The sequence below is a fragment of the Misgurnus anguillicaudatus genome, chromosome 15, assembly GCF_027580225.2.
Source record: "Misgurnus anguillicaudatus chromosome 15, ASM2758022v2, whole genome shotgun sequence".
Lineage (NCBI taxonomy): Eukaryota > Metazoa > Chordata > Actinopteri > Cypriniformes > Cobitidae > Misgurnus > Misgurnus anguillicaudatus.
Window position 1 is genome coordinate 7,664,798 of NC_073351.2, and position 15,329 is coordinate 7,680,126.

The following is a 15,329-nucleotide window of genomic DNA, read 5'->3' on the forward strand; positions in this document are numbered from 1 at the left end:
CCAAAATATTGCCATTCAACTTTTTCTCCTTGTCTTTCTAGCATAAGGATAATTATGAAATGAATATTATTTAATATTTAGAAGTGGGTATACTCCATGCCTTCTAATAAAAAAGTGTGTGGACCACTAATGTAGTCCCTTGGTTATTAAACATCCCCAGAGGAACATGTGCGCTTAAACTAGCTGTAACTAATCAGAATTGACTGACGTATATTATATATATTAGGTCTATATAAAAGTAAATGCAATATTAAATATAGCTGAGGTTGCCACCTAGATCAAGCTAATAATTTGAACGCACCGTCAAACAACGATTTGTCTAAATACAACATGCACCCTTCAGTAGTAACACGTTGTCTGTGGTCAAGATTACGCAATATTAAACACATGAACAACCAAAACTAGGAACCGAACACGTCGCCACTCCTGATTTTGTGTTCATTCAGTTTCGAGCTGTCATCCATCTCGTTCCTCCTCTCCACGTGCCTGCTCACAAGATTGGCCATGCCAGAGATTCTATTACTTCACTCGAATGCCTTGTCGCTATTGAATTACAGGTCTGTCAATCACACTAGTGGGCGTTCCTTCACGGGAGGCGGGGCTTCTCGCAGGTGGAGATGTACGGAGTACGAAGTGGAGGAAGATTCACAGCGTGAGCTGGAGACGAGCAGAAAAAGTCCATTCGAAGGTTATGTGGCTCGGTCACGGAGGGTGGTCGTCCTCATTGACAGCGAGATGACGGGACGACCGGTTTGCATTCGGACAGGCAGTTAGGAGCGCGTGCTCCTCTGCACAGTAAATCCCCAAATACTCGGGACCAGGACTGCATTTTACCAAGGTAGGCAGTGCTGTAGTGGTTTATTGTCCTGCTGTTTTAACCCCGTACTAGCATTGATAGTGTATCTAAAGGGTATTTAGTAAGCTCCAGTTGTATTTGAACATACAGGTCCAAGTCCTTTAGTCCTGTCACGTAATGTGTTATTTTAATAGGCTGTATCTGGTATAAACAGAAGGAAGTGGAGACTGCTGTCTGCTGCTGTTGTTGTACTATTACATAACAGTCTGATGAAGGGAGGGGTCTGAGCTCTCCATGTGTGTCTGTATGTGAGCTGTGTGTCTAAATAAATAATCCTCCTGCTGGCGGGACAAACTAAAGCAAGAACACTTCATTTAACAGTGTTTAAAATGCTGTATATTGACAATAAGTAGAAAATCAGTAATACAAAATTAAAGGGTACTGTGTTCTTCATCATTATGTGGGACGTTATTGTGACTTATTTACAAACTGTAAAAAAAATGCTGGGTTATTTCAACCAAATATGGACAAACGCAGATGTTTGTTTAAATTGGCCAGAATGTTGGTTTGTTTCAACTCATGGTTGAGTCAGATATGAACATTTTTTAGATATGGACAAGAACAACGGTTTTCTTTGTGCATATTTCTCACAACCATTGCCTTAAACCCAGCATATTTTTTGTGCAGGAAACTGTAATATAAAACTTGCTAAATGTATAGTTAGAAACAATGTTGTTTCACCATACTCAATACAAAATGTCAAATGTGGTTGCCTTATTCAGATGGGAATACTTTTACATAGGGAGGTGATCATTAAAATTAAATTTTAAATCGCAAGGCCGATATCATTCACAGCTATTTCATGTACGACGGCTTTTGATCAGTAAGTCTTATCGATCTAAAATCACTGTTAGTTCTGAGTCGTTTATAACATGCATTTGAAAAAGCAACACTCGTCAAACATAATCATTACACACATATTCTTTATTATCATGAAAATACCTGAAAAGAACAGCAATATAAATATATCCATTTCTTGGAGCTGCGTGTGTCTGGTTCTTCGTCTGCAGCGCATATTGAGTTTCTGCACGAGAGCGCCCCCTGGCTTTTGGATGTAGCGGCATTTCACCGTAATTCATTGAGAAGCATAGCAAGCTTCATCGACCAATATATCGGTGCACCCCTAATAGTAATTATTACAATTATTAGTATTATTGTTACCAGAGCTTTTGGATTAAATGTGGCTATTAAGTGTGTTACAGTAATTAATGGTGGGTGATGTATTAAGCGGAAGACATTGAGTGAAAATGGCATTGACAGCAATATGATTACAGATGTTCAATAAAAAGGGCATATATGAATTTATTATTGTTATTAATTATGATCACAATAAACATTTATTTCACCCCTCTTGCCGAGCAGCAGTATAGTATCAAGGCGCTTAAAAAGACACAGGTGTGCTTCGTGAGTGACCTCTTTAATTATAATTTACAGACTGTAAGATGCCTGTTTACTAAAGTGTCTTTAACTTTTACATGCAGACAAAGCCAAGCCTCTTTGCAAAATGAGACACTGGTAAAATCTTGTGTCACGCTTGTAGACCACTGTTATGCAGATCAACTTCCAAGTGTTAGTCATAAGAAGCCACTAAAGTATACAAATTTATTTTATAAAAACTGGGCATAGATGGGTCTGGATTGGTCTCATACAAAATAGAAGTGGTTTTTTCCATGACGTACGAGTTTGTGCTGTGTGTAATTATTATGTATATATAAATACACACACACACACACACACACATTCATGTATGTATTTAAGAAACATTTACATGTGTGTATATATTTATTTCTATTTTTATATATTCTATATTATATATAAATAAAAAAAATTATATATAAATAAAACTTTTCTTAAATGTATATACATGTATGTGTGTGTGGTTAAATATACATAATATTTACACACAGCACAAACTCGTATGTTGTGCAAAGGGTTACTTTTATTTTGTATGAGATTAATCTAGATTAATCTATGCCCAGCCCTAATAAAAACTGAAGTATACAAACGTTTTCTCGCTTGCTGTTGCGTATGAATTTATCAACTTCTTTCTGAATTTTATAATACATATAATTAATAATATTATATTTTACAGTTATCTTTTAAAAATTTGTGCGGTTGCTTAAAAAAGCACATTTATTAAATCAGATACAAATGAAAAAATTTGAGGGCTTTTTTGAGGACTGTTTTGTTAGACTTAAATACCAATTTCTCCTACTGAACCCAAGTTAATGTTCATGTTTAATACAGCAATTACAGATAAATTATTATTGTATATACTGATTTTTAAAGTTTTTCCAGTTTAAGCAGATTTGTTGAGTCGTACACCCAAAAATGAGAAGTGAGCACAGAAAACACAATTTTGTGTTCACAATCTGACACGATCCAAAAAAAGAATCCATATACTTGCTCTCTAGGATGTGTGTAATACACTGAAAATAACTACTTGTAAAATTTACTTTAAAAAAGCAGTTAATTTTACTTAAAAAATCCTTGTAACAATGTGCACTAACTTTTTTAAGTACAGCTTACCTACACTCTTAAAATGAATGTGTTAAATTAACACATCTTGTGTCTAGTTAAGGACAACACATCTAGTGTGTTGTCCTTAATTTAACACATCTCTGTGTTATTTTTGGAACAACACATTTTGTGTTGTTTTAACACATCTTGAGTTGTCCCTTTTATTTTTTATAAACTTAAATGACACATAATGTGTTAAAAACAACACATAATGTGTTAAATAGTTTAACACAAAGCAATGTGTTAAAATTAACACATCCAGGGTGTGTTAATTTTAACACATTGCTTTGTGTTAAACTATTTAACACATTATGTGTTAATTGTAACACATTATGTGTCATTTCGTGCTGATTTAGAGTTCATATAAATAAAAGGGACAACACAAGATGTGTTAAAACAACACAAAGTGTGTTGTTCTAAAAATAACACAGAGATGTGTTAAATTAAGGACAACACACTAGATGTGTTGTCCTTAACTAGACACAAGATGTGTTAATTTAACACATTCGTTTTAAGTGTGTACTAAAATCCAATAAAATCTACTTCATGAAACATTTGTTAAATAATTAAGTAAATTTCACTTAATTATTTTATATTAGAAGTTAGATCATTTAGGTAAAGTCTATTACTTTTTTTAATATTGAAGCACTGCTGTCCAAAAAATATTAAATAAATCTTATTTGCTGTTGTATTTACAGTTTTTTATTTTCTTTAACATTGTATGGACTTAGTTAGCGTTATAAATGGCATTATAACACAAAATTCATGACTGAATAAGTCAATCATTAAATAAACTTGATTCTCCACAAAAACACACACAAAAATGCGTTTTTGACATGCATTGTCAGCATTGTAGAGAAATAGGACCCTACAATAAAATGTGCTGAACAGGGTTCATGTAAGAAAACACTGTTTACTTGAACGGAGACTTCACAAAATTATCATTTACAACAAAACAACATTAATAATATAAGAGCTTAAACCTTTATGACATTTTATTAACAAATATTTAAAGAGGTTAAAGTTCTTATCTGTTCTTATTCTGTGAAAACAAGGCTTAAGGCGCAAGGATTATGGGTATTCCTTAAAACATGTGCAAATAAATTTTGTGCAAGTTCATTTCACCTGAATGTTTTAGTTTAATGGATTAAGTTAAATGAACTCAGATTTTTGACTTGAACACGCTAAAGTTTTTTTTTTATTTACTTAATTATTTTGAGACTTATTTTGCAGCGAATATAAAACATTTTGTACATTAATTAATTGTGTATTTATTATCATTTTACTTAGTAATATTATCATTTATTGAGAACTAGATTTTCCTATGTAGAAATTATGAGGGTTATTCTAATATATTTTACTACACCAAAAAGTTAGTTTTTTTTCCCCGGTGTATTTTAAAAAGTCCTATTTTGCTCTTTTACAAAGTTTTGATTTTGTTTTTTGGGTGCACTAGAATAGGTTGTCATGCTGGATTTTTCCTGAAATCACAGTGTTCCTGTCAATTGGCAAAGCAGCAACGCAAAAAAATCATGTCTGTTTCAAAGTGTTTAATCAGTGTCACAATTTCCAATTAATTTTCTATAACTGACATTTAATCTGTTTGTTAACTTGATAAAAAGGTATGTTAATTTTACTGTGTAAATTATTTTCTATAGTGTAAGAAAAACACTGAGCACTTTAATTAATGGAAATGGATGGGCCTCCAATAGGGATGCACCGATAGGATTTGTTTGGGCCGATACCGATTCCGATTTAAACAGACAACTTCTGGCCGATACCGATATTAAACACTTGTATACAATACTATACAGTTGGTCTATTAGCTAGTTTATTTCTGCATCAAATAATTTTTACTGAACATGGATTGGATCTAATTAACATTCAACTGACCAACATAATAAGAGAGGCACAAATTAAGCTAAAACAAATATAATAAGACAGCATGACAACCTTAAAAGGTGTTTTTTTGCTATTCAGCATTTATTTTATTAACATCATTAACTCATTTTTTACATATAATGGATTTCTTTATGCAGTTAATTAATAAACAATCGGTATCGGCCTTTCTCGTGCTATTTCCGATATGCCGATGGTTTCAAATTCATCAAAAATCGGCCGATAAATATCGGTGGCCGATACATCGGTGCATCACTAGCCTCCAACATAAATTTTGCCTATAGGGCCCTGGCGAAAGGTCATGGGTTCAATCCAAGAAACACACATACTTATAAATAACGTAATGCACTGCAACTTTACAATGACAAGTCTGCCAAATGTGTAATTGTAAACATAAAACATTATTCTCATATTTTATATTGTCGCAGCACCTCTCTTCTCAGTATGTCTCTGTTGTGGTTCCTGTCTCTTTGGAGCACTCAGTTTGATCTGATTAGTCAAGCTGGACCAGTTGTGATTGGTCTCCGCTTACAGCGTGTTGGAAAAGTCCCGTCCCTTACCATAACAGCAAGCTTCAGCTTTTCAGTTTGTGCACAAACAGTAACATTATCCTGTACACTAAAGCTGAATGAGTCAAAAGGCAATAATAGTTCTGTCATGTCTGTGACCAATCCTCCATGATGTCTGAGAGCATTGAGAGCTTATGAATAATAGTTTATATTTGTAATTTTCACTCAAAGTTATATACTAAATGGGAAATTCATGAGTTAGATTACAATTTTTATAAATATGTAAGGAAAAGTGCATAATTTAAGGTCATGGTTTCTGATTTTATCTTTTAGGTCACTTTGAAATCATCCTGCATCAAAATAAATAAAACTAATTTTACAATAATGAGAAAATGTTGTTTAAGGTTAAAATAGTGACATAGTGACCTCTTGAATTTCCATTTTGTACATAACTGTAATGCCGAAAAAATGCAATAATTTTGCCAATTCATACACTGCTCTTGTGGTTGGTCATAGTTTTGATCCCTTTACCATTATCCAAAAAAATGTGTACAATAGTAATAATAAAGAAGTTCTTTTGTCCAAACTTTAGACTGCAAAATTTCAGGGTACACAACCATTTAAAGAAAGACTAAAGTTATAAAGGACCCCTGACCAGACTGGGATCCATTCAGAAAGACGGTTTGCATGCAAGGATCTTGATAACTAGCTTCAGGCCGCTATCTGCCCAGCTGTGTCTCTCTGCTCTCAGGGCCCAGGATGCCCAAGGAACCAAGGGGGAATGACCAAGGGAGTGTAGGGGAGTGGGAACGCACCTCCCGCCCAGCCAGTAAAAATGCTAAGGACAAAAGCAACAGCGCCGCCCTTTTGGCCTCTAGAGCAAGAGCACACACAGTACAAGAAACTAAAGGACGCGACTCTGGCTGCTCTGAGAAAGATTCTGGTTACTCTGGTGAGTCTTTGACGACAGACCTACACCATCAAGTACATGAAGTCAAAAAGCACTCTTTGCTAATATCGCTGGTCCAGAATCAAAATTGGTCAAAATGGTTTAAAATACAATATAGTAGGGCTGTACAATTAAAGGAATAGTCTACTAATTTTCAATATTAAAATATGTTATTACCTTAACTAAGAATTGTTGATACATCCCTCTACCATCTGTGTGCGTGCACGTAAGCGCTGGAGCGCGCTGCGACGCTTCGATAGCATTTAGCTTAGCCCCATTCATTCAATGGTACCATTTAGAGATAAAGTTAGAAGTGACCAAACACATCAACGTTTTTCCTATTTAAGACGAGTAGTTATACGAGCAAGTTTGGTGGTACAAAATAAAACGTAGCGCTTTTCTAAGCGGATTTAAAAGAGTAACTATATTTTATGGCGTAATAGCACTTTTGGGAGTACTTGGACTCGGCGCAGTAACACCCTCCCTCTCCCATTATGAGAGTGAGAAGGGGAGCGGACTTTTCAGGCGAGTCAAAGTACTCCCAAAAGTGCTATTACGCCATAAAATATAGTTCCTCTTTTAAATCCGCTTAGAAAAGCGCTACGTTTTATTTTGTACCACCAAACTTGCTCGTATAACTACTCGTCTTAAATAGGAAAAACGTTGTTTGGTCACTTCTAACTTTATCTCTAAATGGTACTATTGAAGCTAAATGCTATCGAAGCGTCGCAGCGCGCTCCAGCGCTTACGTGCACGCACACAGATTGATAGAGGGATGTATCAACAATTCTTAGTTAAGGTAATAACATATTTTAATATTGAAAATGAGTAGACTATTCCTTTAATCGAAAAACTAATCAGGATTACAATTAGGGGTGAAACAATTACATAATCGCCAAAAGCCTCAGCGGTCCATTTGTGCTCATTTCTGTGTGTTTCTGCAGCATGTTTGGGCACAAAATACAGTGGTGAATCAGAGATTTTAAAATTAATAAGTTGCTATTCGATTTAGATTTTTTTTTCATAGCATAAATCACAAATAATTAGAAGTTATGTGTGATTTTACGTAAATAATGCACACCGGTGGTGTAACATTACCACCTTGGGTGTGCATAATTTTCAAATAATTCAAAGGCTTGTCGTTAATTATTTCTGCTTATACTACGGTTACCACAGTCATTGTTCTGGTGGTTAGTTTAAAACATTTGATTGGTCAGGTGTGCGTTTATTGAAAATAATACTAATGCATATCCATGGAACATTTCTCAACCAATCAGAATAAAGCATTCAACAGTCCCATGGTATAAATTATATTATACCACAAGGCTATTGAATGCTTAATTCTGATTGGCAGATGAGTTTTTATTATTTTTCTGTAAACCGCAGATCTATCCTTTAAAACGTCTTAAAAATAGGCACCAGAGCAATGTTTGTGGTAACCGTAGTATAAGAGAAATAATTGACTTTTGAATTATTTGAAAATAATGCACCTTGGGTGTGCATTATTTTCTAATAATTCAATGGCCCGTCGTCAGTTTTTCCTTACTTATTTAGTTTTGGATGCTTAGAATTTACCATGCAGCTGCTACACGGAAAGTTATAAAACATTTCAAAACTTCAGTGTAAAATCTATTAATCGGCCACAATAATCGCAATTACAATTCTAAGGTTAATAATCAACCATTTTAATCATAATCGTGCAGCCCTACACTATAGAAATGTATTGTAAATGCAATAGCACAGTCTGGTGATGTATATTGCATGAGCTTTTACTCATAATGGATTAAATGCATTTTTCAAGAAAAGATAAATACATGGAGAAATACATGGTTGCTTGTGCACGTTACACATGTAATCGAGTTTAAAAGGTAAGCAGGTATAATAGCTCCCCAAGCACTCATGTAATCGGTTTTCACACACGTGGTCACACATTTCATCATGTTTCTTCATGTTGTCACATGGACTCGCAAATGCTGCCTGATACATGATTTAAAAACATTTAGGGGCAGTCACAGACTAAAATGCATGTCTAAAAACATCTTGCACTGATGCATCTTAACATTTATCAGTGCCATTGTTTTGTCTCAAGATGCACACCAGTAATGTTTTTTGTAAGGTATGTTTGTAAAAACTGCTTAAATGTCCTAATATTACTAAGGTCTAGTCCTGGATTAATCTAAACCCTGTTCAGGAAACCTATAGCGTAACATAAAAACATGTTTATTTGTCATCTCCCAGCACTATAATTACATGCAAAAATAAAAGTTCTGTATTCGTCATTTAAAAAACAACAAGCTTTTCATCCATGAAGTACAATGATTGCTGTTTGCAATAATAGTCATCATCTATTGTCATTAGCAGAATGAGATATATACTTGTCTCTATGTGTTGTTTGTTTCCTTTTTGTGTAATTCCTCTCTTCTTTTCTTTCTCTCTTTCATTCAGACACTGCCTCAGACTCATTGCAGACAGATGCAGATGACCAGCAGAGTAGTGTCAATGAGCCTCAGGTTCACAAGGGTTTGGGTGGGGGAGACCAGGGCCCTTTACAGGGAAGACACCTGCTGGTGCCTGGGACGTCTGATCTCACTCCCATATTCATCATTAAAAATGTGGTGTTTAAACAGGTAAGACACTGTTAAAATAAATGTTTTTAACTCTTTCCCCGCCAGTGTTTTTAAAAAAAGTTGCCAGCAGCAGCATTTTTCATGATTTTCACAAAAGTTTGACGCCTTCCAGAAAATGTTCTTCTTTAAATATATAAACAAACAATATATCAAATGAAAGAACAGACCCTCTGCTTTAAAAAAAAAAAAACGTTTCATCCTACCTTTTATTATTTTTCTTTTTATCACCTCTGAAATAAGGGTAGGTTTCTTCAAAAACACCCAATTTTTGAGCAAAAAGCTGAGATAATTGCATTTTTGTGAAGGAATTTTGTTAGAGATCAGATTCAGAACAATTATCAAAACATTTGCAGAGTTTAAAATTAGTAAATAACATTTTGGCTTCAGTTTTCTATAAATGGGGATATTTAGTGGGTAATCTAGTGGATAATTGCGGTATTGCAGATTAACATAAATTTAGCAAATGTTTTCTCTTAAAGGAATAGTCTACTCATTTTCAATATTAAAATATGTTATTACCTTAACTAAGAATTGTTGATACATCCCTCTATCATCTGTGTGCGTGCACGTAAGCGCTGGAGCGCGCTGCGACGCTTCGATAGCATTTAGCTTAGCCCCATTCATTCAATGGTACCATTTAGAGATAAAGTTAGAAGTGACCAAACACATCAACGTTTTTCCTATTTAAGACGAGTAGTTATACGAGCAAGTTTGGTGGTACAAAATAAAACGTAGCACTTTTCTAAGCAGATTTAAAAGAGGAATTATATTTTATGGCGTAATAGCACTTTTGGGAGTACTTCGACTCGCCTGAAAAGTCCGCTCCCCTTCTCACTCTCATAATGGGAGAAGGAGGGTGTTACTGCGCCGAGTCGAAGTACTCCCAAAAGTTAAGCTAAGCTAAATGCTATCGAAGCGTCGCAGCGCGCTCCAGCGCTTACGTGCACGCACACAGATGATAGAGGGATGTATCAACAATTCTTAGTTAAGGTAATAACATATTTTAATATTGAAAATGAGTAGACTATTCCTTTAACTCTTTCGCCGCCATTGACGAGTTATCTCGTCAATCAAGAGAAAACGCTTCCCTGCCAATGACGAGTATTTTTGGCTTTCCGCAATACCGCTATTATCCACTTTTTAAACCCGGAAGGTAGGATGAAAGTTTTTTTTTGTTTGAAAGCAGAGGCTCTTTTCTTTTCATGAAAAATGCTGCCGCTGGCTGGCAACTTTTAAAAAAAACGCTGGCCGCGAAATAGTTAATTGACGAGATAACTCGTCAATGGCGGGGCAAGAGTTAAGATCAGTGCAATGAGCACTATTCGACACACAAAGTTGTTGCATTCCTGTGTACAAATAATTCTCTTAAAGTAAGACTAGTTTTGGATGATCTGATCAGACAAAACTTCTGTTTAAATATCTTGTGATCTGAATACAATAAATGTATACAGTGGTATTTGTACACAACTTGTACACAGAAAATTTGGTTATTTTTAACCCAGCGTTGGGTAAAAAAGGGAACAACCCAGCAGTTGAAAACTTTTTTTAGAGTGTAGTGTGTTTGCTTAAGAAATCACACATTTGTTTGAGATTAAACATGAGATTAAAGCATAGAGAGAAACAGTATCAATGTTTTCCTTTTGTCTTTTTTATAATCTTCTTCAGCATGCATTAGTATACTGATGTATAGTTATGATGTATGTAGTCATAAAATCAATGTCCCTCCAAATAAAATTCAAAGACATATGGTCACAGGAGATTCACTTTAATGTAGGATCTAAAAGTTGATGTGTTTTTATGGAGCAGTTGTGATTGGATCACCCGAAACACAAAGCCATTTGTAAACAAGTTTAGCTCAGGTTGTTGCTATAGAAAGGACATAATAATAATAAGCCAAGAAGGTTACAAAGACATTTAGGAAAGATAGAGAAAGACAAGAGAAACAGAGAGGTGCTTTGATCATAAGAGGAGTTTGTCGTGTAAAAAGCAACACTATATGCCTAAATAAGATATTTATGTTTATGTTACAATAAAACCATCCGCTCTATACAAGAAGAAATTCTGTCTCTGCTCCTTTTTTTCTTTCTTTTAAGCCTGGACAGTCTGGTCAGGAACACATCCTCCCTTCATCTCTGTCCTGGGGAGGAGGTGCTACAGGCAGTCAAGGCCCCACCCATGTCCTCCTGCTACAACAACCTGGCAACAATCAAAGCGCCCCGTTGCACGTTCTCAAACCTCAGTCACAGAGAACCGACAGCAAGAGTGGAAAGAAGAGCAAAAACACTTATCTCCCCATCCTAAACTCTTACCCTCGAATCGCACCACACCCGAGTAAGAAAACACAGGAGAAGACTTCCACCAGCAGGGGGAGTAACACAGAGGAGCACAGCCTGAGTAAAAGAGTATGCACAGAGAACAAGCGAGAGGAAGTGTCCACAACCACGCAAACGCCCAAGCAACATGCGCATAAGCAGCAAGAGTGCAATGCGTCGTTCCGATCGCATCACCACCCGTGTCGCCCATCTAGTCCCTCCCTCAGCGTGAGCTCTCCATCCATCTCGAGCACTCAGACTCCTTCTCCGCCCTCCTCTAATGATCCAACCGTGCCTCACATCCAGGCCAGGAAGGAGTCGCATAAGAATAGTCAAGTACCACCCGGTGGTGGTGACCCTGGCGAAAGATCGAAAGCTCCGAACGGGACGGGGCGTCATCGACGGTTCCTCAACACGGTGGAGATTCTGAGCCAGTCTGGTCTGCTTGACATCACATTGAGGACACAGGATCTGCTACGCCAAAACGCCACCACCGAACGAGACATAGCCCAGCTCAGACAACATGCCCAGCTACTTTGCCAGGCCGCCCAAGCGAATGCAGCAGCACCGGCTGTCTGGGAGAAACTCCATCAGGTCATGGCTGACTCAGGACACTATCCCAACCTCAAGTGCCTGTGGATAGACGGCAGCGAGGTTGAGGCGGCAACCAGCACCAATCCTGATACTCCTGTCATGGAGTATGGACTCAATGGGACTGAAGACATGGCACCCCCGTCTCCTATCCTAGCTCTCATTTCTGATGCAGAATGGCGGTCAACTGATGATAGCGGCATCACACGAGTGCACAGAGGAACTGCAAGTTCTCCAGAGGAGCGAGTGATGCCTCCAGATAGCTCGACACATGGAAACTTGCATTAGGCCGCGCTCTGTATTTTAGGACTAGGCTCAATGATAGCATTTTGACTGTAATGTGTACTGTACCTTCCTACATCAATCATGCATGAATCCACATCAGCAATGCCTGAGAGACATGCCGAATGTAATGCATATGCTAGATACCACTTCTTAGTTTTGTTATCTTTTGAACATAGCCAGTTTGCAACACTTAAACCTAGCCAGAATGATCAGACACAATCCGTTACCTGCTTGCTCATCTTGACGAAAAACATAGTTAACTTTTAATGAAATCCCATCTTTAAAGGGATAGTTCGGCCAAAAACGATATTAAACCCATGATTTACTCACCCCCAAGCTGTCTGAGTTGCATATGTCCATCGTTTTTCAGACAAACACATTTTCGGATATTTTAGAAAATATTTTAGATCTTTCAGTTGATTAAATATAATGTTACGGGGTCCAGCCATAGTCCACGACCTTCAAGTCCAAAAAAGTGCGTCCATCCTTCACAAATTAAATCCAAACGGCTCCAGGATGATAAACAAAGGTCTTCTGAGGGTAATCCGTGCGGTGTTGTTGTAGAAATATCCATATTTAAAATTTTATTAACGTAATTAACTACCTTCTGGTAGCGCCGCCATCTTAGGCTGAATCCCAAACCGCCTACTTGCATACTATATAGTACGCAAAGTAGCGCTTTTTACATACTATATAGTATGGAAGTAGGCGGTTTGGGATTCAGCCTGCGTCTCATCCGCATTCAGGATAAGCGCTTACGCAGCATACAGCGGTTTCTCTGCTGCTGCTCTGTCCCCCCGCCCTCCGAGTTTGTCATACGTCACTAAGAAAAGTGCGTACACTACGCTAATACTCTCTCCTGAGTCTAAGATGGCGGCGCTACCGGAAGGTAGTTAATTACGTTAATACAATTTTAAATATGGATATTTCTACAACAACACCGCACGGATTACCCTCAGAAGACCTTTGTTTATCATCCTGAAGCCGTTTGGATTTAATTTGTGAAGGATGGACGCACTTTTTTTGGACTTGAAGGTCGTGGACTATTGGTGGACCCCGTAACATTACATTTATTCAACTGAAAGATCTAAAATATTTTCTAAAATATCCGAAAATGTGTTTGTCTGAAAAACGATGGACATATGCAACTTGGACAGCTTGGGGGTGAGTAAATCATGGGTTTAATATCGTTTTTGGCCGAACTATCCCTTTAAGAGCTGCAGGGTGGTGCATGAATTCCCAAAAGTCATGTGAAATATGGAAAGCCAAAACTTGGGACAGTAGAATATGGAAATTTCAAAGTAATCTTGGCTGGCATTACTAAGGTCCATAAAGCTTGTTTTCTTTGCAGTATGTGCTTATATAAATCTTATTGCATTGATCTGTTTTACATTTTCACTTTGGACCAAGACGCTTATTATTCAAGTCTTAAAGATTTACCCTTCTTCTGATAGAAAACTCTATGTTAGCTTTTGTTTGATCACAGAGGCTTTGTATTTGTGATAGATTGGTGTTATGTACCAGACTTGATTTATTCTGCAACATGTTTTGCATTTAATCCCCATTATTGCACCATTTTTGGGTCACGTTTGATACAACACAGCACTAAAAAGATTAGTTTAGTTGTGGTATTTTCAATTGTTTACTTCCTAGTTATGAGTTACACGTCACTGATCTTTTTTCTAAGGAAGCTGTCAGGTACTCAAGTAATCTGCCCACAGATTTTTACAGCAATAAATTGTCCGTCACTCACACAGCCGGTTGTATAAGTCATTAACATATTATAATTTAGTTGTAGATGTTTCTGTAGCTCGGTTGGTGGAGCATTTTGTTAGCAGTACAAAGGTTGTCGGTTCGATTTCCTGAGAAAATACAGATAAGAAACATTTACTCTAAATGCTTTGGATAAAGGGTCAAATATGTTAATGTAAGACACTTCAGCAACAGTCATGTAATCATTAAACACATTTTACTATTTACCATTTTATCAAAAATGACACCATATATGCAGATTCTGTCTGGAAGCGATTGTAAGGTTTTGTGGCCTGTGACTTCTTGATTATGATTGGACTGATTTTCCATCTATCTTTAAGTTCTTTACATAGATTTTGATGGTGCACACAGTTTTATTTCTGCTCAGAATAAATAGTGTGTGTGTGTTTGATGGACATCTGAAGCAGAAGAGTCTGTGTTTAAAATAAAATACAGAAAAAAATGCTATTTAATTGGTCAATATTTGTGCCTCTTTGATGCATTTATAAAGCGTCTTCAGTGTGTACACTTAGGTGGGTGACAGTTTGGTTGTGATATTGGCTATTATCATGTCAAGGAAAAACTAAATAAAAAGCAACTTTTGTAAATTTATGCCACATTAAAGGGACAAGCATAAAAAAGACAGACCATTTTAGAAATTTGTGTTAAACCTGGTTTTTGACATACAGTCATTGTATTATAAAAACATCCTGTAAGTTTCAGCACTCAAAACTTCCTCATTAGTCGAAAAACAGCTTTTTTAACTAATGTGCCAAATCATTCTGCCAGATTTGTCTTGATATGACATCATAGTGCTTTGCATAACATCAATACTACTGCCACTTTAGCCCCGCCCACCGATTTAGTTGCATGTAGTGCGAGGTTAGAGAGATGCAAACAACAAAAACGATAGAGATGCCCATGAGGATTAAAATAATTTGTGCATTGTATTTGCCTTTTCTTCCCTCTGATCGTAATAGTTGGAGATTGTGTCAGTAAGTCATTGTTTACATTTACGCTTCATTATAC

The 15,329-nt window shown here is 36.6% G+C and overlaps 1 protein-coding gene across 2 annotated transcripts; it reads left to right on the forward strand.

The window, feature by feature from the left end:
* Nucleotides 1–569: 569 nt before the first annotated feature.
* LOC129418735 (CLOCK-interacting pacemaker) lies at nt 570–14,768 on the forward strand. Of its 2 annotated transcripts, none has more exons than XM_055173595.2 (4): nt 570–838; nt 6,516–6,736; nt 9,179–9,360; nt 11,454–14,768. In XM_055173595.2, the coding sequence occupies exons 2-4, from the start codon at nt 6,544–6,546 to the stop codon at nt 12,549–12,551; spliced, it is 1,473 nt and encodes a 490-aa protein (XP_055029570.2). In that variant the 5' UTR covers nt 570–838; nt 6,516–6,543; the 3' UTR covers nt 12,552–14,768. The 2 variants fall into 2 exon arrangements, with proteins under 2 accessions (XP_055029570.2, XP_055029569.2); XM_055173594.2 differs by having other exon boundaries at nt 6,536–6,736.
* The last annotated feature ends 561 nt before the right edge of the window (nt 14,769–15,329 follow it).

Excerpts from the sequence above, each read along its gene's own strand:
- LOC129418735 (XM_055173595.2), top strand. The coding sequence starts at position 6,544 with ATGCCCAAGGAACCAAGGGGGAATGACCAAGGGAGTGTAGGGGAGTGG. Across the intron at positions 6,737-9,178 it reads GAAAGATTCTGGTTACTCTG|ACACTGCCTCAGACTCATTG; the intron begins GTGAGTCTTTGA and ends TCTTTCATTCAG. Across the intron at positions 9,361-11,453 it reads AAAATGTGGTGTTTAAACAG|CCTGGACAGTCTGGTCAGGA; the intron begins GTAAGACACTGT and ends CTTTCTTTTAAG.